We start from the raw sequence: 25,398 nt of genomic DNA, 5'->3' as shown, positions 1-25,398 counted from the left end.
TGTGTTTTGAAATACATATATATATATATAATTTGCACTTATTACTTGTGTTTTGTATCTTGGACTTTCTAAATTTTTTTTCAGCAATTTCAGAAAGACACAATTAATGAAGAAGTGGTAGAACTTTTGAGCCCTTATTTTGAAATGGTGGACTACAACATTGAGACAGCTAAGAGAGTATGTGGGAATGTTGCTGGCCTTTGCTCGTGGACCAAAGCTATGGCAGTATTTTTTTCCATCAACAAAGAAGTATTACCTTTAAAGGTACATCTGTTAGTCAGTCAGACACCCTTTGCTCTTTCTCATCCTCACCTGTTTGCACTTGAGGATTTAATCTGTGGGAAACTTCATCTGCCTTATTTGAACTGGTGCTATCCTCTCCAGAAATTTATTATTTTGAACACTGTAATTATACAATAAAATATATTTCAAATGTACTTCCACTCAAAAATTGTCAAAATTATGAAAGAGATGGTGTGGTTTTATGCCTCTGAACCCCCCTAAATGGGGTTAAAGCACCTGTCATCTAGTTAAATACACTACTGCAATTGCTCTACATTAATTTTGAATTAAATAGCGAAAAGCCTTGAGACTTGGTTCTTTTAATGTTCCAGATCTCAGTTCATAAGATGATTGTACACAGACTCTCCATCAGTGTTAAGTAGAGAAAAAAATCAGGCCTATGTAGTTAGAATGAAAGTCAGGAAGAACATGGTCAAGCATGTTTAACAGAGAATAGCTTGTATAATAATAGTAATGACTGAGAGGGGAGCAAGGTTTTCGACCTAGCGTATTGTTGCACAGATCAAGTAGACTTCTAGAGACATTATTTTCTTCTGCAAGCCATGTCAGACTAACTTTTGTGTCACATGAAGAATGACTGGCATTCCCAGAAGTATGTTGAGTTATTTATCTCTAATTGACATTAAACCAACTGTTCAAGTGCAGCTATCTGAAATAAGAATGTGTTGTAAAACTCAAATAAAACGTTTTGCTGAGTGATGAAATTCATTCTGAAGAGTTTGATTTGGAAATGTAGTACAAGCAAACTCTCTGAAATATATTATAGCAAATGCTTTGAAATTCTCTGTTTATGAAAATGCTTTTATGTTTTTGTGCTCTGTAGGCTAATTTAGCAATTCAGGAGAAACGCCTAACCAGTGCTATGCTGGATCTGCAGAAAGCTCAAGAAGAACTGGGAGCAAAGCAAGAAGAATTAGATATTGTGCAGGCAGAGTATGAAAATGCAATGAGAGAAAAGCAGGTGAACTGCCCTTCACAGAAAAGAAATTTCTACACTTGCTTTAAGGAACACTTAATGTGTTCTTTCAATTTCACTATGATTCCTTTAAAAGGGTGTTGATGGACAGCAGATAAGAGATAGATAGTATTTGAATACTGCTTCTTTGCTTTCAACCTCTCTCCTTTGCCTCTGATCCTCTCCTTTCTTCCCTCCCACCCCCTCAAAAACTATTTTATTTGTACTCGTTATTCAGTGCCTACTACTGTAACTTCAAATTTCATGTATGCTATATATGTATAATGTATTTGAAATTCTGAGTAGAATTCCCCAGAATGAATAAGTATCAAGAATTTTACGTACTGTTCAACAACTGCACCAAAATAAAAGTTAAGAACAGATATATTAAAAAGAAATATTGTGTCATCTTTCTGGGAGATGGTGATAGTTTGTCCTGATGTATTTTTTCCATCTCACTTTTCCTCCTCTGCATGCTGATAGAGATGTTTGAGAATATATTTCTAACCTGTTATTTATCTACTGGTTTAATGAGATGCAGAGATTTCCCTGACCTACCCGATATATGACTGTAAACAATTTCTCTTGGTGCATGGTTTTCTCTAGACTTTGCTGGAAGATGCTGAGCGTTGCCGACATAAAATGCGAACTGCCACAAGTCTTATAAGTGGTTTAGCCGGGGAAAAAGAGAGGTGGACAGAACAGAGTAAAGAATTTGCCATGCAAACCAAGAGGTTAGTTGGTAAGTTTTTAGCCAAATCCTTGAACTAGGAAGCAAGTTGTTTGAGTTGTAATGGGTAGTGAAACTGAAAACATTTGAAATGTCAGACTTTTCCTTTGTATCTTAGATCCCTGTCTCAAATATGATGGTAATTGTTTTAATTTCCTTGCTAAAGCCCTGTTAGGTGAAAAATAAACATAAGACTAAAGTTCATATTTAAAAACAAAAGATAGTGGATGCTGTCTGTGAATGTGGTGGCACATATTTGGGACACTAAAATTTTAACTAGACGGATGTTTGTAGGTAACAGTCCAAAGAGAGTTATATGTTAGCAAGTGCCAATAAAACGTGTATGACTGGGAATATATATAGAGGTAAGGAAGAATGGTACTCAGGCACTGTCATTTATATGTAGAAATCAATATTTTTAACTGCAGTTACTAATGTTCATAAAAATTTGCTTCTTAGAAGGTCATTATTATTTTTTAAATTTGCACTTGTAAACTGAAGTACTTTTTAATAAATAATTAGCTCATTATTTAGATCAATAAATGAAATTTATCTTGTCATTTACTGTGGGCTGAAGTTTCTTCTCTGCCTTTCAACCTTGAGAGGCTGCAAAAAGCAACCTTGTTGTATAGGTTGTATCATAGTAACTAGGTTGTATTTTATTTGCTGCTGTAATATATACATGTGTATAAACTTATTAAAAATGCAGGGAACCTTCCCCACAGATTCATCCTATTTTATTTATAGAAAACATGAAAGTGCCTGTAAAGTATTAGGGCTCAGTATAAAAGTATGATATCTTTACCAGTTTAAATCTTGCCTTCTTATTTCAGAGGTACAAAACCCCCTCAAACTATGCAGCCATAAAATTTAGAGGGAAGATTTTGAAACTGAACTTCTTTTAAGAAGATTAAAAATTGTCAGACTTGATACCTCCATAATGATGTCTGAGACAGTTTTTATTACCAGTACTCATTGTCATTGATTTACAATAATTTAATTGAATTAGTACTTATCAGGGGTTCCACCACGTTACCTGCCCCCCTCAAACACACACCCACCCCATTGTTTAAGCCTGTTCTTATGAGTGCACTAGGAAATGATGGCATTAAAAGTTTATGAGTAAGTCCTTTTTGCCATGTCCTGCTTGTGCAAAATCTGGTGTTTGGAATAGCGTTTACATGTGTGTTGAGTTGACCTTAACAAGCTGCCAGGTGCTGATTTCTTGATTCCTGCAATTGCACAGTAAGAGAAAAGTAAATGTGGCCTCTACTGAAATGTACCATTGTCATGACATGAGCCTTGGAAAAAAGATTGATTTACCTTCTTTAGGGGTCAAAGAGTGTTCTTCAGTTACCAGCCAAAACACGTAGCAGCTTGTGAAGGGATCAGCTTGCTCATTAATAGAATTGGCAAAGTTGTAATGCTTTGTTGTTTTTTATATTTCTTCCTTTTTCTCTTTGAGGTGATGTACTCCTGGCTACGGCTTTTCTGTCCTATTCTGGTCCTTTTAACCAAGAGTTCCGCAGTCTGCTGTTAAATGACTGGCAAAAGGAAATGAAAAGCCGAAAAATTCCTTTCCGTAACAACTTGAACCTCATAGAAATGTTGACTGATGCTCCAACTATCAGTGAATGGAACCTGCAAGGATTGCCAAATGATGACTTATCCATACAGAATGCAATTATTGTCACTAAAGCATCTTGTTATCCTTTATTAATTGATCCACAAGCACAGGGTAAAATTTGGATTAAAAATAAGGAAGGCAGAAATGACCTTCAGGTAATAGAAATGCTTCTGCTTTTATAATCCCTAAAAACTCTTATCTTACAAAGCATTACAATTCAGCGATTCACCTTAGGATGCTAGAGTGCTTAGAAAATCAAATTTATATAAAAAGTCTGGTTTGAATATGAAGAATATCTCAGATATATTTTAGTGGATTTGAGATTTGGCTAGAGGTGGAAGTATATTGTTTAGCACCAGTGACGCCATTTGTTTAATGAATTTATTATAATTAAACATAAACTTCAGAAAATAGACTGGATGGGCATTGTCTGGTGATAAACATGTTTTCAGATTAATAAAATTGTTAGGAAAAAAAACACCAACTAGTTGATTAATACAATTTCAGGTAAGTGTTTATAAGTTAAGATTCACAGCAAGATTTTTTTCATCTTTTAATCAGAAATTATTGTTAATTTCTGTTGTCTCAGTAGGGATGTCAGCTGCTAAGTGCTCTGTGAGTATGCAGGACAGACATAGTGCTACAATGTACAGTCTGAAGCAAGATACACAAATTCAATTAAAACAAGAAAATTTGAGGAAGAATGTCCTTACTGGCTATAATTATGATTAAATCAATAAACCAGCTTAAAAAAAAAAAAAAAAACCCTGAAAGCTATAAAAGTAGTTTGAGGTGTGATAACAGAGTGACTGAGAATATTACTACCACTTCCATGCTGATTTATATCTAGGTGTGGAAGCCTTTAATGGTTGCTTAGTTGTGATAAAAATGATTATTAGTTTGTTAATAGCTTTATTAAGGTCTAAGTTGACTGCATGTTGAAAATCCCAGTTATACTGGGGGGCTATTTAAGGTGAAGATTATTTAAGGTACTGTTCCATGTAACACTCTAATTTTCAAGGGTGAAAAAACCCCCAGAAGAATACTTACCTTGGAATTGACCCTGCTGCAGTTTGACTTGGAGATGTTATCCAAGATAAAATTGAAGGTGCTAAAAGGTTCCTGTGAAATTTTCCTGTGAAATTCTTGAGTAGTTGCACGCATAGGATATCAAAACTGCAAGTGCACAGGGCTGCTTTGCTTCTACCTTTGCAGATGAGAAATAGAACTTTTCATTCCATGAGATCTGGCTATAGGATATGCTGATGTGACCTTTCCTTGAGCCCACAGTCTTTGCCTCAATGCTAGTCTACTCACAGGGTCATTGTTTTTGACAGTACTTTAAAGAAAATGAAATAATTTATAAATATAAAACTAACAAAAAGCTTAGTAAATGGGCATAAGATATTGCATCTATGTTTTTAGATCACTTCTTTGAATCACAAGTATTTTAGAAACCACTTAGAAGACAGCCTTTCTTTGGGAAGACCTCTTTTAGTAGAAGATGTTGGAGAACAGCTTGACCCAGCACTTGATAATGTTTTAGAAAGAAACATCATTAAAACAGGTTCAGCCAACAAGGTAAAAATAAAACAAATGAGCAAACATGTGGAAATTCCCCTTTCCTCCCTTCCTCTCCCCACACCCTCTCCTTAGCAAAATAACTCCTAAGAAATGTAGGACTATAAAAAACTAAACTCATTTAAACTTGATTAATAATGATACAAGAAAAATTAAGGTGGGGTTAAAGTTCACAAATGGTTAATATATTTAATGTATAGAGATCCTTATTCCTTTGCTTATGAAAATTTTTAGAAGCCGAAATAAGTTTTGAATGGGCCCTTTAAAGTGGTCCTTGACTGTTCTCAGCAAATTTTTTTGCATCAGAATTATGATTTAAAGCTGGATTTTTATGCCTTTAGGCAGGAAAATGTAACCTTTTTTCCTACCTGCAGTATCTGAAAAAGTGTGTATTGGCTCTTGATATTGCAACGCCTCTTTTTAATGTTTTTCTTAAGGTGAAAGTTGGTGATAAGGAAGTAGATGTTATGAATGGCTTCAGACTTTACATTACTACAAAACTGTCAAATCCATGTTACTCTCCTGAAATTAGTGCTCAAACCTCCATCATTGACTTTACTGTAACCATGAAAGGTCTTGAAAACCAACTCTTAGGCAGAGTCATTCTCACAGAGAAACAGGTAAAAGAATTGATTGTATCTATTTTCCTGCCTGTACTTTTTATATTTACCTGTAGAATGTTTTACTTTAATTTTAATTTATTACTCTCTATTCCCCCATTTCAAAGTAACTTTCTGGCTCTCTCTATTGTGATTATTCTTAATATAATCTAGTTGTAATGCTTTAAAAAATGTCACAGAAGCAATCGACTCATTCATGTGGAAGTTTCTCTGTCTCCTTATTGTTGCAGCTATACTTTATTAACCTTATTTTTCCTGCCTCAGTGAGTTATAACCTCATGAGAATGGCCTGTGAAAAGCAAAAGGACCTGGAATCAAAACTGATGTTCCTCTGTCTACACACCCTGGAGCTCATGGCAACAGAACCTAGTGCAAAGAATTCAGTCTTAGTTACTTCCTTTCTCCAAGGGAAAATGGGCTGCCTACTTATTTTGACATTGCAGATATATTAGTTGAGGATGTCTAGGTTCAGGATGCCAGTCCCAATCAACGTCACCTGCAGTTCTGTAGGGAGGCTGGCTGCTATCTTTTTAACTATGGAACAGCTAATCCCTGTAACTATAAGGTCAGACAATGTTGATGTCATAAGAAACACTATGCAGCTATGACTGTGTATTTACTAGTGTATTTACTAAGATTTTGGCAGTAATTCCAGTCTACCTTCACAAGAGAGAAATGACAGGAATATCTTTGTTTCCTTATTGTGTCATCTGTTGAGGTGCTCCTATTCTTCCAACACTTCCCTCTGCTCCACCTGTGTAAGATTTTTCTTGTTAATAGCCTCAGTCATCTTGTTCATGTTGAGTAGTTGCATTTCATTCCCAAGAAGTGCATGGACCTCATGAGAGAAATCACAGTCAATCTGTTAAGGTCTGTTTTTTGTCAGACAGCTTCATTGCACCATCAACTTCTCTTCAACCTCTGACAGCCTGTCAACTCACTATGTAATGAAATTATCACTGTCTATCTAAAACATGGTGTGATGTGTATATTCACAAAGCCTTATACCAAACTTCAGTTCTTGGGTCTTGAAATGCAGTGCATTCCTCCAGGAGACAGTCAGTTTATCAGATTCCTCCAGTCATTGCTGTTGTTTTGTGCTTGTCTGGGGGACACTGAAAAGGGAGGAGCTTGACTTTTCTCAGAGGAACCAAGAAATAGATGGAGAAGTAACAGACTCAAGTTGGAACATGGGGAATTCTGATTAGATATTAGGGAAAAAATAATTACATTGAGAGTGGCCAAACCCAGAAGCAGATTAACCAAGGATTTTGTGGAATTTCTATTCTTGGAAAGGTTCAAGATTCACCTGGACATTGCTCTGAGCAACTGAGGTGTTTAAATCTGAGCAGAGGTTGAACTATTTAATTTCTGTAGGTGCCTTCCAAATTAAAATTATTCTACTATTTAGTGGCCTCTTTGTCACAAAGTGAGAATGTCTAATAGGTGGACATACGGTGCTCTCTCTACCAGCTTCTCAGAGTGTTATACTCACTACTGTTTTGTTTGAAACCAAATTTAGATATTTCCTCTAGATAAATGACAAGTGGACCACTTGACAGGCAGGGTAGCTTCTACAGAACAGGCTTACCATGTTGCAGTTTTCTTGGGTTCTGTTTATACACCTTGTATTTCAAGGTTTCCTGAGGAGTCAATTTTAACACATCACACCATCCAAATACATTTCTATGATGTCTAAGGATGTATCTTTGCAAATTTGGGGATTTCTCTCTTAAATGTCTGAATTCTTACTACCTTTTGTAGCCTTTGATAGGAAAGTGGTGGAATTATTTTACTGTGAGACAGTCAGCCAAGTGATTTGAGCATTTGATGATATCCAGTGTTACAATGTATGTGTGGAACTTCTGTCCCAGAAAGAGAAGAGATTATTTATTTGAAATCAGAGTTTTTCAAGATTTTTATACACATTTCTATCATTCTTCCCATTCCACCATCTCTTCTGGTCTTAGAATGAATGAGGTTTAGACCTCCAGGAAGGAAAAGCAGTGTTTGCAGCATGTAATTTAAAGTTTCTGCAAAGTCTGACTCTGTTGTCTGGTTTGCCCATTAGAAGAATCTTTGTTGCATACATCTCACAGAATTAATTGTTTACTGATAAGAACACTGGTACTGATTTCTTATTTTCCAACAGAATGTTAAACCAATTGCAAGATACAAGTGAAGCATAAGGTGAACGGGCAGCTGGTACATCTGTATAAATTTTATTCTACTATATTTCTTGGAATAATAGGGTTTGAGAGATTTGATATATGTCTGAAGGTAGTATAACTTAGGATATTTTAATGATATCATTATTTTGATACATTGGCTGTTATGTAACTTGACAGAAAACTTGTTTATTTAGAGTCATAGGTATGTCAGATTAGAAGGGAGTTATATGATTACTTTATTGCTTTTTGAATTTTCACATTCATATATCAAGATTTTTTTTCTGGAAAAAGGCTCAAGTTTTGTAAAGGAACAGTTGATGCATATTCTTGTACTTGTGAATCATTTTGTGACAGGATGATATAAGCTATGTAGCAGCTTTCATATTTATGAATATTAACAAGAAATAGCATTCTTTGGTACAGTTGGTAAAATGTCATCTGCTTGTGAAAGGAATTCTGTAAAACTGGATTTGAAATAGCTTCTTTTGTGCAAGTTCCTTGAATTTATGTACATGGTAACTTGGCTTATTTTTTCTGCATCCTTGGTGTTATGACTGGAAATTTTTGAAGATATGAAGAAAGCTTTCAACTGTTTACACTTTCTGGTCTGAAAAAAGCGTTTTCAGAGCTAAATAGATGGATTTTAGTTTCGCTAAGGTTTTCATCTAGGGTTACTTCATTTTAGCTTGGGAACTGTTTCCAGCTTGTTTCTCAGGCTCTTCTTGTGAGGAGATTAGCTTTCTGTTTTTATGAAGTGTTGAATTCTAAAGTATGTTTAACTTTTTAAACTGAACTCAGCAAAACATGAAATTTAATTTGGCTCAGTATTTTTATTATTATATTTAATTGGATGGTAACTTTCTTTTAATATTATTCTTTAAAAAAAAGTTTCTACTTCATCCAACTTGCATGAAAAACTCCTTCATGAAACTGTTACCTGTTTTTCTTTAATTCCATGAAGCAGCAGTTGATTGAAATACGGATAACTGTAGTTTTCTTATTTATTTTCATCATTTTTTGTCAGAATCTTCTGAATAAGCAAGCACATCTTCCAAGTTATGTTGTATTTTCATTATTCTAAATAAAAATTCTTGTCCCACTACGTATTTTCTATCTGATGATAATTATGATGTTTCAATATACCAGGAAAAACCTCTAAATCTGATAATAATAATATGATTTTTCTTAATTTCCTTTTTAAGGTAAACGGGTATTCTTTAAAAGAAATAAATGCTTGAATTAGGAATGTAGGAGGAGATTGTAGGTTGAGAAGACCAGAAGTTTAGAATGTGGAAAAATAATAAAAAAAGCAATTTCAAAAGTTGTAATAGTTTTTCAAAGCTGTATAAATGAAGATTACTCAAATGAGCAAGTAAAACCTTTCCGTAAGCCTCACTAAGGGCTCGGGTCCAACCTCCAAATTTGGAGAAACATTAAAATTATTTACCAGACCTTTGTAAACTTTGTGAAGTATTTATCTAGACAGCAAATATTTCTACCAACTGTCTCACTTACTGTTCATTCATAAGATTCATATTAAACTTCTCTTATGAAAAAACTCTTTAACTCACCCTCTCTGTTTTCTTTCTTTTTACTTCACTGTATTGAAACATTTTGTAATATTTCAGTAGGGAATTTTTGTCTCTGAGGGACTTATTTGTAGTAACTTTTTAAATGTTAATTTTAAGACTGAACTGAAAGGACTGTTATCGCAGAAAAATATTTTTCTAGAGATTTCAAATAGCTGTTTTTTAATGTAAAACTCTTGATTAACAGTGTAGGGGTTTGAAAGCAAACCAAAGAGAGGCTGCAAGTCAGAGATACAATTTAATAGGAAGAAAGGAAAGAAAGTAAAATAAAATAGATGCAATAATACAAAAGACCACTGACAGAGTCAGAATACTACCTGAGCAGAGTGATGGAAGCAGTCCAGATGAGGTAGTCTTCTTGAAGCAGTGATCCTGTAGCAAGGTCTGGTAGCTCTGGTCCTCTGGGAATCCAGTGGGTAAGGGCCCCCCCGTACTGTCCCAAACCCCCAGATTATATCCAGGTGAGAATGCTTGGTTCCTCCCCCTGGGCAGAGCATCTCACAATGGGATGATGAGTCATTCAGGGGGTCCTTGATGGCCCATTAAACAGAGATAACTCCCGGAGGGAGTTATCTATGAGTCATGAGAAAGGCATCTGATGGGCCATTAACAGAAGATAATGGCTCAGAGGGAGGGTGTCTGGGAAAAACACTGCCCCACCTGGATTCAACAGTTCATGAAGATGGTGATAGAATACTTTGTGCACATCCTATACTACAACCCAGGACAAACAGTTATCCATCTTCTATATTTGGGCACTGGAAAAGAAACTAGGTACATAAACCACCCAAACTGTATTACTAAATGTATCAAATAAATACTTCTAGTGAAGTAACTCAAATTCTACGTACTTAATCAATGAAGCATTTTAGTGAGGGGCTGAAATTATCCTTGTTTGATGGAGGAGTACTGGCACTTCTTGAAATATCTGATGCTTGATTTGATGACTAAGGTTGGCCATTCAGACTAAATTTTTGGTATGGTGATTGTAAAGCAAGGCATAATTGAGGATAAGATTACATGGATGGGAATAAAATCCTATGTCTGGAATGGTGTTTTAATTTGTCTTTTCTGAAACAGAAAGAAAAGACAAGCAATTGTGAACTTATTCTTTAGGGCATGATACGAGCATCTTCCATAATATTTGTAGAAATGACTTGTTAATGTCTGCTTATGTAAGAGGTTCAGATCCTGGCAATAGATTTTGTGTCAGAAATGCCACTGGAATTCTCTCCCCAAATTAAAGCAACTAGTCTTGACCTACACTGTTTTAGTAGGATCAGTTTTTTTAAAGCTGAATGTTTTATTTTTATTTTTGATTGCTCTTCTGTTTCCCAAATATTACCCTGTAATTCCAATAGGAATTAGAGAAAGAAAGAACTGATCTTATTGAAGATGTGACTATGAACAAAAGGAGGATTAAAGATCTAGAAGATAACCTTTTATTTAGACTTACAAGCACTAGGGGTTCTCTGGCAGATGATGAGACTCTACTAATAGTATTGAGTAACACTAAGAAGACTGCTGAAGAAGTAACACAGAAACTGCAAATTTCTGCTGAAACTGAAGTACAGATCAATTCAGCCCGTGAAGAGTACAGACCTGGTAAGTGAAGGTAGTGGAAGACAAATAGCTAGACCGTTTCTTTAAAACATCAATACTTAGAGTAGGAGATATTGTAGGGTGAGATCAGAAAGACCAGAATTGGTGGGAGAGATCTGTGTTTTCCTGCAAATAAAATGTATCTGGGAGATGTCAATTGAGCTATAGTGGAGGAAAAAGTCGATGTTATGCCTCATGGAATTTATAAAATTGAGTAAATTGTTCTCTTTGTAGACTTCCCATTGCTCTATAAACAAGTGTATCAGTCATTAGGGTGTTTAGGTAAGTGTATGTTTGAGTTCAACATGCTGACATTCTTTTACAGAGCTTATAAAACATTAAGTACTCTTTAAACCTGTTCTGATGAATACTTCATCATTTATCTTTAGGTTATTATAGTCAGCGCATTTCATGAGTCTTTTGACTTTTAACTGACAGGTAATAAATGTGAAAAAAACAAGGGAAAAAATAGCTCTCTGTAATTGCCTGCATTCTAGGAAACGTGTAAGATGGTACAGTTAGTGTACCAGAAATATTACAGATGTTGTAAAACCTTTTCATTTAAAACTGAATGACTACTGAAAAGAAGTTAAATCAGTGCTGAGTGAGTTAAATCAATATAGTTCATTTGACTTTTATATGATTCTTGTAAAAGTCTGTAAAAAGAAATTTGTTTGGATACTTAAACTATTTCAAAGAGCCACAGTTTTTATATGTTCTTCTGGTGATCTTAATATTGCAGTGTACTATCAAGCTGCTCTCCAGATATGCTCATACTTGAAAACCAGGCTTTACATAGTTTGCATTAATTACAGAAAAGATTTTTTCCCCTGATGCATAAATGAGGATTAAAAGAATGATTTTAATTTTTTGTGGCAGTAAAGAATAGAGAAACTCAAGGATCTTCAGTTGTCATTAGTGTTAAAATCACTTGTAGAGTTAAAGTTTTCTGCTCTGCATTTCTACTTTGAACAAATTTTTCTTTCCTGTTCTTCAGTTGCAACTCGAGGTAGCATTTTGTACTTCCTTATCACTGAGATGAGCATGGTCAATGTTATGTATCAGACATCACTTCGGCAGTTTTTGGGGCTTTTTGACCGCTCCCTAGCCAGGTAATTTAGCTGACAATAAGTATCATTTGTATTTACCCAGTCCTGAAGGTGCTTGTAGTACAGTAAAGATTTATTGTAAATGAATAACAGAAAGAAGACTGATATTGCAGTTGCTTCTTACAATCTTGACCAGGAATTGTCAGCCTAAATACCCATAGAACTTAGTCAGAACCTTCTAATGTTCTTACAGTCCTTCAAAATTTGCCATTAGATAATAAAAAAAATTATACTGCATTGATTTTCAGCTGGGCAAAAAGGTTTGATCAGAAAGGATTTTTTTAGTTGTTGTTCCTTCAATTTGAATGTTGTTGTCAGCTTACTGTCTGATACTCTGTTTGTGATCTATTGTTTTTAATGTTTTGAAAATACTGATCTGGCTTTTTCCCTTTTGCATAGTATTCCCTTTTATAAAGCGTAAGCAAATCACCTTTCAACTCCAGACCTTTCTTCTAACAGGTCTACCAAGAGCCCTATAACCAGCAAGAGGGTTACCAATATTATTGAACATATGACATATGAAGTATTCAAATATACTGCTCGAGGGCTCTATGAGGAGCACAAATTTCTTTTCACATTACTGCTTACTTTGAAGATTGATATACAAAGAAACAGAGTGAAGCATGAAGAATTTCTGACACTCATTAAAGGTTGGAACTAGGAATAAATTTTAAGGAGAGCACATTATTATTATAGAAAATTTATGTATTTCTATCTCCTAGCCAGCATGCTCCTTCCTTTTGCACATGAGAAACCAGTCAATTGTAAGAATACGTGTTTATCATTCAGATCTGGTGACAGACAACATTGTATGGTAGTTCTAATTTATAGCAACACACTGAATACTTATGAATATATGTTTGTAATTGTAAGAACCTAAAAGGAATATTTTTAAGTATCCTTTATGTCTGCTGCTCAAATACCATCGGGTATGTGTTTAACTTAGAAAAATTATTATTGTGCTAAACATTATAGTAATTGCAGCAATTAGGAACAGAAAAATGATGCTAAGAGTTTAAAGGAGCATCAGAGCCTCAGCTGCATGTGCCAAGGTCATGGCTTTGGTCTTGACTGCCTACAAGCACTGAGTTCACTTGAAAGTTTGGATCTATTTTGTATTACCTTTTCAAGAGACCAAATTTTCCAGGCAGCATTTGTTTATAGATTATATATGTGAATTTTTTCATGTTGAATCTTCAGAATATCTTTCCCCAAAAAGCATTTATTTCCAGGCTCAATGCATGAAAAAACTGTTTAAGGTACATAATAGGAAAAAAAAAAGAACAGAAACTGACCATATGGCAAACTCAGCTTAATCAAATATGGCATAGTTTTGTAAGGTAGTAAACTCCTGTAACATCATGATTTAAAAACTGAATTATTGTATTTTTTCCCTTTTATTATGTTTATTTTTCTTTGTCTCTCCAGCAGTACTAATAACTAATTTAAATTTCTTGAAGGTGGTGCTTCTCTAGACCTTAAAACTTGTCCTCCTAAGCCGGCTAAGTGGATTCTGGATATGACTTGGTTGAACTTGGTGGAGCTCAGTAAGCTTAAACAGTTTTCAGATATTCTTGATCAAGTACGTAAGAGGTTTTTAAAGTTGATCTCTTGTTTAACAATTGTCTGGTAGCAGTCAAGCCATGTGGTGGAAAGCGGTTTATTTTACAGAAGAGAAACAAAGCTGACAGCAGATAGCCACAGTTACGGCCCTGACTGCTTAGCACCCTATGTTGGGAAAAAAAAAGACTCAACCACCCCCAGGAAAAGAGGAAGAGTGTAGAGTGTTCAGACTTTATGTAATTATAATATTTTCAGATTGGGATTCTACTTGCCATTATCCAGTTTATGCATTGCACCTTTATTCTTATTCTGGTTGTTAGATTGTCTTGCATCCCTGTTGTGCTTTCTTACAGTATGTTTTACAATGCTTGTTCCAATATTTCTCTTGTTACATGGAGTAAAAGTTAGGGATAAGTTGTTAAGTAAATTCAATACTTGTATGAATAGTCTTATTGGACACTAAGTGTATTGTAGCTAATGGTAAATAGCTTTTGGTATGGGTGAAGAAAACTTCTGTACATTCATGTGGGGAGCAATTATGTACTTGCTGTTCTCAAAGCTGTGTCTGTGCCTAGCTATCCATGTTCTGACATAGCTCTGCTATTATATCATAATAGAAAATACTGCTTAGTAGTTCCTGTTTTCAGAGTATGAATACTCCAGGGTATTGCATTCTACAATAGCATACTTATAATCTGAAATTTTATCCTATCATTTTTCATAGCCTTATTAAATTTGTGGAATAATATCTCTAAACAAATGCCTGCCATGTCTCTGACTCCCATTAAAAGTTTATGACCTAGTGGCAGTCTAAATATGACTTGTCTGTTTAGTGATATTTGCTTCTTTAATGATATAATTGCAGATTTCCAGAGAAGAGAAACAGTGGAAAATCTGGTTTGATAGTAAAAATCCTGAAGAAGAATTCGTTCCTAGTGGCTACGGTCAATCTCTGGACTGCTTCAGTCATCTTCTTCTTATCAGATCTTGGTGTCCTGACAGGACCATAGCTCAGGTATATTTATATAGCCTTCATGATCTATTTGGATATCACTAGAATAATAGTTTCCATTAGTATCTTATGTAATGCTAAACACCTTTTTGGACCTTTATGTTATATTTTCTGAAACTTTTTTCAGACTATTTATGTATTTGTTACAAGGGCAGTGATAACAAAATTTTTCCAATATATTGAACAGATATTATCCACTGTAGTGGGTATCGCTGTGGTGATTTCTGCTGGAATCATATGTGTTTTCCCAGATCTGCTTTTATTAATTCAGAAGATACTTTTGGCTATCCTTGCTTACTCACTGGAATTTTAGAAGTGTCCCCATGTTAGGCTGAAGTAAAATATATTAATGAACTTGACTGGCTGAGAGAAAATTGAAAATGATTTAATTGAGAAACTATTTATTGCATGGAAGAATTAGATCCAATTTAGAATAACCTTTATTAAAGTCTGCTCAAAGCTCTCAATTTAAAGCCATTTGTTAAAAAAAGTACAAAATTGAAGTTTAATAAATAGACCTTTTTTAAAGAAAAATCATCTTCTAGAAGCATATTTTTCACCTTTATGTTCTTCTCCAGTACAAAAGAACAAAAAATTAATAAATTGCAATTCAGAGCAGTTAATGATTTAGTGAAATTGGAATACATCACTTGAAGTGTGGTATTAATTTTATTGATGCATATCTTTAGACGTGATTGGATTCAGAGAAAATCTCAGTAATTATTGGTGTAACTGCAGTCAATAGGTTAAGCAGTACTGTACAAAGAATGTCTTTATGATGCCTGCTATGTGTCTAAAATAGATCATGCAAGAATAGTTCCTCCCTATTGTTAATGGGGTGAGGTAAGCTTTCATCTTTCGATGGTTTTATGAAACCTGGTAGTTTATTAAATGTTTAATGCTGAATGTCTTTTGTCTCTGAGAGGTAACCCAGAGGTATTAAGGGGAAGATTTATGTAAGACAAAAGCAGTGTGGTGGGAAAGAGTACAAGAAAGATCATCTCAGACTGTTGGAAAAAGCCTTTCCTGTTTCTTTCTGAAAAAGAACAATAATCTAGAATTTTTAAAGAGAAATAAATAAGGGATAAGAGATGGTTTTCACCTGTTCCTCTGGATTGTCTACTTTATGGGTTATTTTAATCATTACCACTCTTAATACATTGCTTGTTTAACTGTGAAGGTGAGAAAAACCTAAGAGGTTTGAAGCCCATCTTTAATCCTTTTCTCCTATTTTTCTAGATTTTGAGTCTAGGAATTGCACTTCCTAATGGAGATATCCTTAATCAATAAAAATTTTCTAAAGTTTTACAGAAGTTATTTTTTTTATTATACTCTAATTATAGTTATTATAGATAACAATACAGCTATATGTAATATAATACTATGTTAAAAATTTTAAAGGGTCGTATAAGGCTATAGCTTCAAAGACAGTATAATGTGTTGACACATAAAAATAAACTTGTTGTGTATTTATGTTTTTGATAAAAATTGTTACCAAATTCGTTGGCCTTCAGTTGACTTATTGGTAGTATTTACGCTGGGAAGAAAACAGTATTAAATGGTTAGGTCACAAGTTAAATTTACCCTTTTTAATATAGGCAAGAAAATATATCACTGACACTATGGGGGAGAAATACGCAGAGGGAGTCATCTTGGACTTGGAGAAAACATGGGAAGAGTCAGATCCACGCACTCCCCTTATATGCTTTCTTTCCATGGGCTCTGATCCTACGGACTCAATTATTGCATTGGGAAAAAGACTGAAGACAGAAACGTGTTGTGTTTCCATGGGCCAGGGGCAAGGAATCCATGCTCGTAAACTTCTACAGCAGACAATGGCTCATGTAAGCAACAAAAATCTGGACAGCAATAATCTCTGTATTAAACGCTCAGGAATAAAAATCCTGCCATGAGATTGTTGTTTGGTGTGTAGTTAATGCTGATGCAAACCCCTCCATTTATTTATATAAGTGTCCTAAGCAAAAGAACGGTCTTTCCACAGTCCTTCAATTTGCCATAACAAGCTTCTTAATATTGTGCAGATGTTTTTCATTGAAAATGGAGTGCTTTTCATATCAAATGGAATTTTTATAGTTGATTGCAGACTGATGAACATAGATGAATTGATTTTTTTGTTTTTTTCACTATGTCACCATTAAATATTCTTCTGTAGGCATTTCAGATTATTTTTCCAGTTTTTTATTTTTTAGTAATATGGATGTATTTTGTTAAATGAAAAAAAAGAATTCCATACATGCTGTTGATAGTTACATAAACTTGAGAAAAACAAGGTAGTATAGCAAGTTCTTTTGTATTGCTGTGGTCTGAATTTGGACTTTGGAAGGACAATCTGGTAGCACAAGTATTTTACAGGAAGAGGAATTAAAGAACAAAACTATCTGTGTGAGAAAGATGAGATGTTCCAATTTGGCATGATTTGCTCATCAGGTGATATTACTGCTATGCCTGCTGATGTGAAAATACTGATCTTTCTCTCCTGTGTTATGAGCTTCTTTTAATAACTGTTTGACTTTTGCTTCAGATTCTTGTTTGCTAACTTCTCATCAGGAACTAATTAGCAGATCAAATGCGAAGAAACACATTCAAAAACAGGGGAGAAGAGCACCTTTTGTTTAGTTAAGAGAAATACAATTACTTTCCCCCACTGTCTCACAAGCCGTCTTAGTGAAGAAGTATATGAGATGCCTATAATGAAATATGGTAATTCATATAGGACAATTTGACATCTGTTGATTGATAGCAATAGATTAATTACGTATGTTGATTTGATTTTTTTCCAAGCCTGGGACCCTTGTGACGAACAAGGTTCAGCAGGCGTCTCTATGGAGCTACTTCTGAGCTCCCTTATGTAAGTCAAAATTTATCAGTTTCTATCAGCACTGTAGTCATGACAAGCTATGTTTTAAATGTATTGAAATGGAAAAGGTAGAAACTATTTGAAAAGACCAGATAAGACAAGTAGGGACCACTTGTTCAGATGAAAAAACCAAAAAAGCTAACACCATCTTTAGAAGAAACAGCCCACAGCTTAGCTCCCCTCAAGGAGTGATTTCAGTTTGTGAACAATGTTGATAACTTTTTATATTCTATTGTTTTAAACTAGGGAGGTTGGGCACTTCTGCAAAACTGTCACCTTGGACTTGATTTTCTGGATGAGTTAATGGACACTGTAATAGAGACAGAGACTGTTCATGAGAGCTTTCGACTGTGGATGACAACAGACATTCACAAACATTTCCCCATTACCCTTCTTCAAATGTCAATTAAATTTACCGATGAACCTCCACAGGGGCTCAGAGCTGGACTAAGGAGGACATACTGTGGTGAGTGCTAGAATGGTGATGATTTAAAATTAAATTTTTGACTGCTATAATCTATTGTGTGGTCATGTTAAACTGATAATGGGTGTAAGCTAGTAGGAGGAACTGATCACGATGATGCCAGGACACATCTTAGTTTTCGTTTTGTAAATTAAAAAGATGATTTGCTGAGGTTCTGTTGGCAGAACTAATTGGATAACAAAAAAGGAAATCCCTTTTATTTTCTCACGTGTGACTCCTAGTATCTCAGTTAAAAGTGTTGAATTTTTAATATTCTCTCTTTTGGTAGAAAAATGACATGGTTGGCTATCAAGTGCTCTTTACACTATGTAAAATAAAGGACAAAGATTTTGTGCAGAAAACAACTTGATGTGAATTCAGATATTAGTAAAATGTGGGATTTTTCCCCCTGAAGTTTACTCTTTTAATTTGAGCAACTTAATAACATGTTGTAAACTGTCTCCAGCACAGAACACTTTGTGAGACAATAATTTACCCTTGAGAGAGGCAGAGAGCCACGTGAATATCTCCAGAGTGATATTTTAGCACTGATTTGAAGTAGTTTTAAAAAAGACAATTGCTGTGATTCTCATAAAGCCCATTTGCAATCAACAGGTGTCAGCCAGGATTTATTAGATGCCAGTAAAATGGTGCAGTGGAAGCCACTGTTGTATGCTGTAGCCTTTCTGCACTCCACCGTTCAAGAAAGACGCAAGTTTGGGTCTCTGGGTTGGAATATACCCTATGAGTTTAATCAAGCTGATTTCAATGCTACTGTGCAGTTCGTTCAAAACCACTTGAATCGTATGGATACCAAGAAGGTAATTAATGATTTTGTGGGAAAGGTACATTAAGATGATGGAGCTTTCTAGTAGTGAAATGTATGTAAATGCTTCCTAATAACTGAACTACAAGAGTGATTTTAACTTGTTTTTTCCACAAACACTGAATATTTCAACTATACCTGTCTCTACAGCAGCAGACTTAGACTTCTAATCCAGTGTATGTTTAATTTCTGTATTAATGTCTACATTAAAAAAAAAAAAGCCTTCCCAGCCATCTCAGAAATATAAACCTTAGAAATATAGACCTTCTTGTCAATTCTAATTAGGTCAATTAGTTAAAAAGGGATATTTAAAGTATGCTTTGTTTAAATCTGTTTTGAGTAAAAATAATAAAATTTGGTCCCCCCAACCTATCTTTGCCACAAGAAGAGATCAAAAGTGGTTTTGAATGATTATACAAGAGTGTCTCCTATGGTTCTCACTTTTATATGGTCAGTTGTCACACAGAGAGGTCTGTGGCAGTGCAATTTGCAGTTGGCATTTTAAGTGAAAGGAGATTCAAATATATCTGTAGCATTATTGCTATCTTCAAGATGCCATTGAATTTGTCAATGAGTTGTATTTTAAGAAATCCTTGCAGCTGTTCTGGGAATGCAAGACTTTAGTGAAGAAAAGAGTAATAGGAAAGTAACTTTCTTCCAAATGGGACAGACATGGTACATCATTTGTTTTTACTTAGATCTAAGTAAATAAGAAGAGGGTTAGATAAAGTCAGTGCTTTCTGCTTGGTTTTAGGGGATCTGCTGGAGCACTGTTTGTTACATGATAGGTGAGATCCAGTATGGTGGTCGTGTGACAGATGACTTTGACAAAAGACTCATGAACACTTTTGTAAAGGTTTGGTTCAGTGAAAATACATTCAGTCAGGAATTCAGCTTCTACAAAGGATACAGCATACCCAAATGTACTATGGTGGATCAATACCTTCAGCACATACAGGTTGGTAAATGGAAGTTAATCACTTGTTACTCATAAGTTCCTGATTCTCTATAATTTTTCCTTTTTGTCTGAGTACCTGTATTTTGTCTTTCATTCACAGATTTTTAAACTGATTTCTAGCAGTTTGCATATCTATTTGTGACAACTAATTATTGTTATCAATGTTATAGTTTTCATGACAGCAACATATATTTCATTTTTCATGCAGTTTGCTTGTGGGACATACCTAAAATCACAAAGTTATTAATGAGGGCAAAGAATGGAGTCCAGACATAGACCCCACAGCAAGTTACTTGGTTTAAGACTATTTGAAAAAAAAATCTAGCTTCTTACTTAAGAGTAATTGTGAATTTTTTTCTGTTTTTTATTTGGTTTTGTTGTGTGTTGAGTTTTATGGATTTTTGTTTGGGGATTTTTTTGTGTGTTTTTTTAAATGATTTTTTGGAATGATTTTCTTCCAGTTCTTCAGTTGTACCCTTTTTGTATTTTACCATGTAGAGCCTTCCTTCTTATGACACACCAGAGGTGTTTGGTTTGCACCCCAATGCGGATATCACCTACCAAAGTAAAGTTTCCAAAGATGTATTGGACACCATCCTCAGTATTCAGCCTAAAGATAGCTCTGGTGGAGGAGGTGAAACTCGAGAGGCAGTTGTAGCCAGACTGGCTGATGATATGCTGGAAAAACTTCCTGCTGATTACATACCATTTGAAGTGAGTTAATGAAATTCTGGCAAAAGCATTTGCTCCATCTTGCCATTTATGGATTAAAAATAAAAACCAAACAACCAACAACTTTTCTAAAAGCATGTTTGAATTAATTCATACAGGCAATACTTTGTATTTCAAAGAACTGTGGCCAAACTATTAATGTTTATAATTAAGTAATTAAATGTGTGCTGAAATGCTTTTGTGAAAACTTTTTCAGAAATATTAAACCCATTAACACTTAAGTTATCATTTGCAGTGTGGGGGAGGTAGGATCATCAACTTTTAACACTATAGATTGTTGGCACTTAAATTTCTAGTTATGTTCATGCAACTGTTTATTTGTTAATTTTACACTTTTGATTAAAAATGTATCAGTGAGTTTGGTTAGATTACAAGACTGCCTGGTATTGTGATAGTTCCCAGGCACTGCTGCTATGCTGAAGCAACGTAGCTGGGGCAATTACTCTTGATTGGTTTGTGCAGAGAGAACCTTGGGACTGCTTGTTGGAATTAAAGCTGAATTCCCTGAAATAAGGTATACTGCTAACAAGTGTCATTATCTCAAAGAATGATGGACTAAATAATGACTTAGACTAAAAACATAACCAGTCTCAGCATCACAGAACAAATGGAACAAATTGGAAAAAATCCTGGCTTTCTTTCATGCAGATAATTCAAAGGAGGTGCAAAACTGACCATTTAAGCTCATAAATAAATTATGTTATGTCTCAAAGATCATACTGGGGCATAACCTTGACCTAAAGCCAACTTTTTTTTTTTTTCACTTCTATTGAAGGATCTTTGGTTTTCTACCAACAGGTAAAAGAAAAACTAAAGAACATGGGACCTTTTCAACCTATGCATATATTTTTGCGACAGGAGATTGAACAAATGCAGGGAGTTATTTCTTTAGTGAGAAGCACTCTGACTGATCTAAAACTTGCCATTGATGGGACAATAGTTATGAGTGAAAATCTGAGGGATGCTTTAGACTGCATGTATGATGGAAGGATTCCTGCCAGCTGGAAAAAGGTAGGTGTACATCACTTGTTCTGGAAAGAAAAAAAAAAAAATCTATTTCTGAAGAGACTAGATCAAGCAGCAAGACTTATAGTAAACATATTTTCGAACTTAGTTTCAGACATGTTAATCAGAGCTGTGCAACTGCTGGAATAGATTTGGTGCTAAAATAAAAACAAGCCTTCTTTCATTTATAAAAATTGAAATGAACGTGAGCAATGCAGATATTTGCCATTTTAACAAACTGTTGAATATTGGCAGGAGAAAAAAGCCAGAGAGAGGACAGAAATTTAAAATGTGATGATACATTTTAAAAAATAGCACCCACATTAGTGGACTATGCTGGTGTTATTTATTGAATATATATAATTTATATATGTTCCTTTTCTAGGTTAAGTAGAGGTGCCCTGTCCATCCTGGTCAAAATTAGTGTGCTTTGAGTAAGAGCCACATATTTACAGAATAGTAGGTGCAGGAAAGGAGCTATGGAGACAGTCTAGTTTAATCACACTTCTGAAAGCAGGGTCAGTTGTAGCAGGTTTTCCAGGAGTCTCCAGAATCAGAGAGGTGCAACCCATCCCACTGTTTGATCACCTTCACAGTAAAAAACAACCAATCAGCTAACCACCAGCCAAAAAAACAAAAAACCTCTTGAGCTGAAACAGAATTTCTGACATTTCATGTTGTTCCCATTGCCTTCTCTCCTATTGCTGACAAGGATCAGGCTCCATCTACTTCTGTTCTCCACATGAGATATAAGCATATTATATCCTTTGAGCCTTCTCTTCTCCAGGCTAAACAATCACCGCTCTCAGCCTCTCCCCATAGAAATTGTTTTCAGGGATAATTAGAGCTGTTAACCGCAACTGATGGAAGGAAAAATGTTTACTTGTTTACTTGTTTTGTTTCTGCAGGCAAAGTATTTCCATGGTACAAAACCTAGATGTAAACAGATGCTTCACAACACAGCTATATCTCCACATAGGCCAAGTTCAGTTTTCCTTAGGTTTTATTCAGAAGGATAAAAATACAGAGCAATTTTACAGAAATCATGTTGTCTTGATATATTGACCTTGGAATTATAAAGACATGAATACAACTTTTCTTCATAGTTTATACAGCTGTCTCACCTTGCAAAAATGTCATAAAATGGACAATTACTACAGAGGGCATTGAGCACGTAAATGGAATAGTAGACATGTATTTGAACAGAGAAAGAATTTCCTTCAGACTTCAGTGGGATGCAAAGTTTAAGCATCAGATTAAAGTTAAGCTACTATAGATTATTTTCAAATATGCTTTGCTAATATTATACTGTTTATTACCATGGCAAAAAAATAGCTATGCTATTTTAAAACATGTTTACTGTTTTTAGGCATCTTGGCCTTCCAGTACACTTGGTTTCTGGTTTACTGAACTTCTAGAAAGAAATCACCAGGTTTACAACTGGATTTTTGAAAGTCGGCCAAACTGTTTCTGGATGACAGGGTTTTTTAATCCTCAAGGATTTTTAACCGCAGTGAGACAGGTAAATTGTGTTTGAAGTCCTATTCTGCTTATTTTTTTACATGCTTTTAAAAATAAAATGTATTGTCTGATGAAGGATGAGTTTATACACATGGGAAAGATGTGTGACTGTCTAACATTTCCTGACTGAAGTGCTCTTCCTTCAGACATACGTTTTCAGTATATCAACCGCTAATGTGTTAATATATGTTTCCTGTGTTGACCAAGGCCCAAATAAGTCGTAGCTATCTCACAACATTATTACAGTAGACTAGAAAAATATTTAGTCTCAGGTTTCCATTGAGATATCTTTGAGAATGGTCATTAAGAGCTATGAATTTGCCCTCTCTCTTTTGTTTTGTGTTCAGTACTTATCTGACTGGAGACTGGGCAGAAAAGCTATTCAGATTTGGTCTTACATTTCACTTCATCTGTTCAGTAGCTGGTTAAGTCTTTCTTCAGCAAGTGGGAAAGACTTTTCTTTATTAATGCATATAAGTATGATATTTGATGTGTTTGCTAATGTATGCATGTTGACTTGGTGATTGTGTTGCAGTCACAGCAACATTTTACTTTAAAAGGAAGCAATAAATGCCTGTGTTGGTCAGCGTAAAGGGACATACTGGAGACAGTAAGTGTCTGGAATGTGTAAAACTATAAAAGAATACTCAGGTGAAAATACAATGGGACCTCAGTAAAAGAGAGCGCATACTTCTGGAGAAGAGAATGAAGACTTGGGGTGCAGGAAAAATATCCCCTCGTAGTCTGAGGTCTGGGTAGTGTAATCTAAAATTTCAGGCATATCCTTGGAATTACGTAACAAAATATTTTATTTGAGTGAACAGTCCCAAACTGGGACTGTCTTTTGCATCCAAGCTTGTGCAAAAGGTTTATAAGCAGAATCCAAAACAGTTGGAAACTACAGAATTTTCTGGTTCCCTAAAAAGGAACTGTGGATATGTATGTAGTGGTTTGGAAGCAATGCAAATGAGAGGCTGCAAGTCAGAGATACAATTTAATAGGAAGACAGATAAAAAAGTAAAATAAAATAGATGCAATAATACAAAAGACCACTGACAGAGTCAGAATACTACCTGAGCAGAGTGATGGAAGCAGTCCAGATGAGGTAGTCTTCTTGAAGCAGTGATCCTGTAGCAAGGTCTGGTAGCTCTGGTCCTCTGGGAATCCAGTGGGTAAGGGCCCCCTGTACTGTCCCAAACCCCAGATTATATCCAGGTGGGAATGCTTGGTTCCTCCCCCTGGACGGAGCATCTCACAATGGGATGATGAGTCATTCAGGGGGTCCTTGATGGCCCATTAAACAGAGATAACTCCCGGAGGGAGTTATCTATGAGTCATGGGCAAGGCATTTGTTGGGCCATTAACAGAAGATAATGACTCAGAGGGAGGGGTCTGGGAAAAACACTGCCCCACCTGGATTCAACAGTTCATGAAGATGGTGATAGAATACTTTGTGCACATCCTATACTACAACCCAGGACATGTAACAACTTAATATCCCAAGTAAACACCAAAATGAGATTCTGGGCTTTGCTGTGTGGTAAAACAAAAAGAAATGAGAAAGAGAAAAAGCAAGAATGACCAGTGAGCTATAAACCTTGAGGTCTTTTAGATCATCCAAGTAACTGCAGTATGGGGCAAGCATTCATTCCAATTATTTCAAACAAAGATTTTTTAAGCTTTTGGAAGACCAGGATAAAACTTTGGTTTGCCATAACTTATTAGCATGGGATAGCAACAAACTGAACAACTGAGAAATGAGTGTTGTCCAGTGCATTAACTAACAGGTTTTTTTGCAGTCTCTTTACATAGCTTTATAATTGAGTGAGCTCTTACTCATTAAGAATACAGTTTCTTAAGACTAGAGGTGCAGGAAAAGGAAGGTAACCCCAGAAAATACGTTTCACTTACCACATGCAGGTAACGTTTTCTCATCTCATCAAATATGTGAAATTTTTGTCTTCACAAGAGCTGGCTACCATGGGCATTCAGTGGTTGCGTTACTTGGTATGATCTTTGGAAAAAGTGCTGAAAACTTTCTCATAGTACCATGCCATCACTCCCTTGGAGAAAAGTCAGAGTTCTGTGAACCTGGATATCATAAAGAATTGGATTTTTTTAACTGAAGAGGATATGTTATGACCATACAAATT

At 35.2% G+C, this 25,398-nt stretch overlaps 1 protein-coding gene across 1 annotated transcript in view; it reads left to right on the top strand.

Annotated features, from left to right (window-relative positions):
• The window catches only part of DNAH5 (dynein axonemal heavy chain 5), a 118,606-nt gene that overhangs the window by 91,084 nt on the left and 2,124 nt on the right, over window positions 1-25,398 (top strand). Inside the window, exons 60-77 of the mRNA XM_066186224.1 lie at window positions 85-264; window positions 1,127-1,264; window positions 1,865-2,000; window positions 3,454-3,770; window positions 5,041-5,196; window positions 5,634-5,816; window positions 10,938-11,181; window positions 12,176-12,290; window positions 12,747-12,937; window positions 13,748-13,869; window positions 14,716-14,865; window positions 16,461-16,706; window positions 17,987-18,206; window positions 18,819-19,024; window positions 19,784-19,987; window positions 20,486-20,701; window positions 21,518-21,730; window positions 23,094-23,246. Coding sequence (XP_066042321.1) covers window positions 85-264; window positions 1,127-1,264; window positions 1,865-2,000; window positions 3,454-3,770; window positions 5,041-5,196; window positions 5,634-5,816; window positions 10,938-11,181; window positions 12,176-12,290; window positions 12,747-12,937; window positions 13,748-13,869; window positions 14,716-14,865; window positions 16,461-16,706; window positions 17,987-18,206; window positions 18,819-19,024; window positions 19,784-19,987; window positions 20,486-20,701; window positions 21,518-21,730; window positions 23,094-23,246 — 3,390 coding nt within the window. The remainder of the gene's footprint in view (window positions 1-84; window positions 265-1,126; window positions 1,265-1,864; window positions 2,001-3,453; window positions 3,771-5,040; window positions 5,197-5,633; window positions 5,817-10,937; window positions 11,182-12,175; window positions 12,291-12,746; window positions 12,938-13,747; window positions 13,870-14,715; window positions 14,866-16,460; window positions 16,707-17,986; window positions 18,207-18,818; window positions 19,025-19,783; window positions 19,988-20,485; window positions 20,702-21,517; window positions 21,731-23,093; window positions 23,247-25,398) is intronic.

This window comes from Chamaea fasciata, unplaced genomic scaffold (genome assembly GCF_029207755.1).
Source record: "Chamaea fasciata isolate MVZ Bird 193981 ecotype frontalis unplaced genomic scaffold, bChaFas1.0.hap1 SCAF_1, whole genome shotgun sequence".
NCBI classification, from domain to species: domain Eukaryota; kingdom Metazoa; phylum Chordata; class Aves; order Passeriformes; family Sylviidae; genus Chamaea; species Chamaea fasciata.
This window is presented reverse-complemented; position numbering and strand designations above follow the sequence as displayed.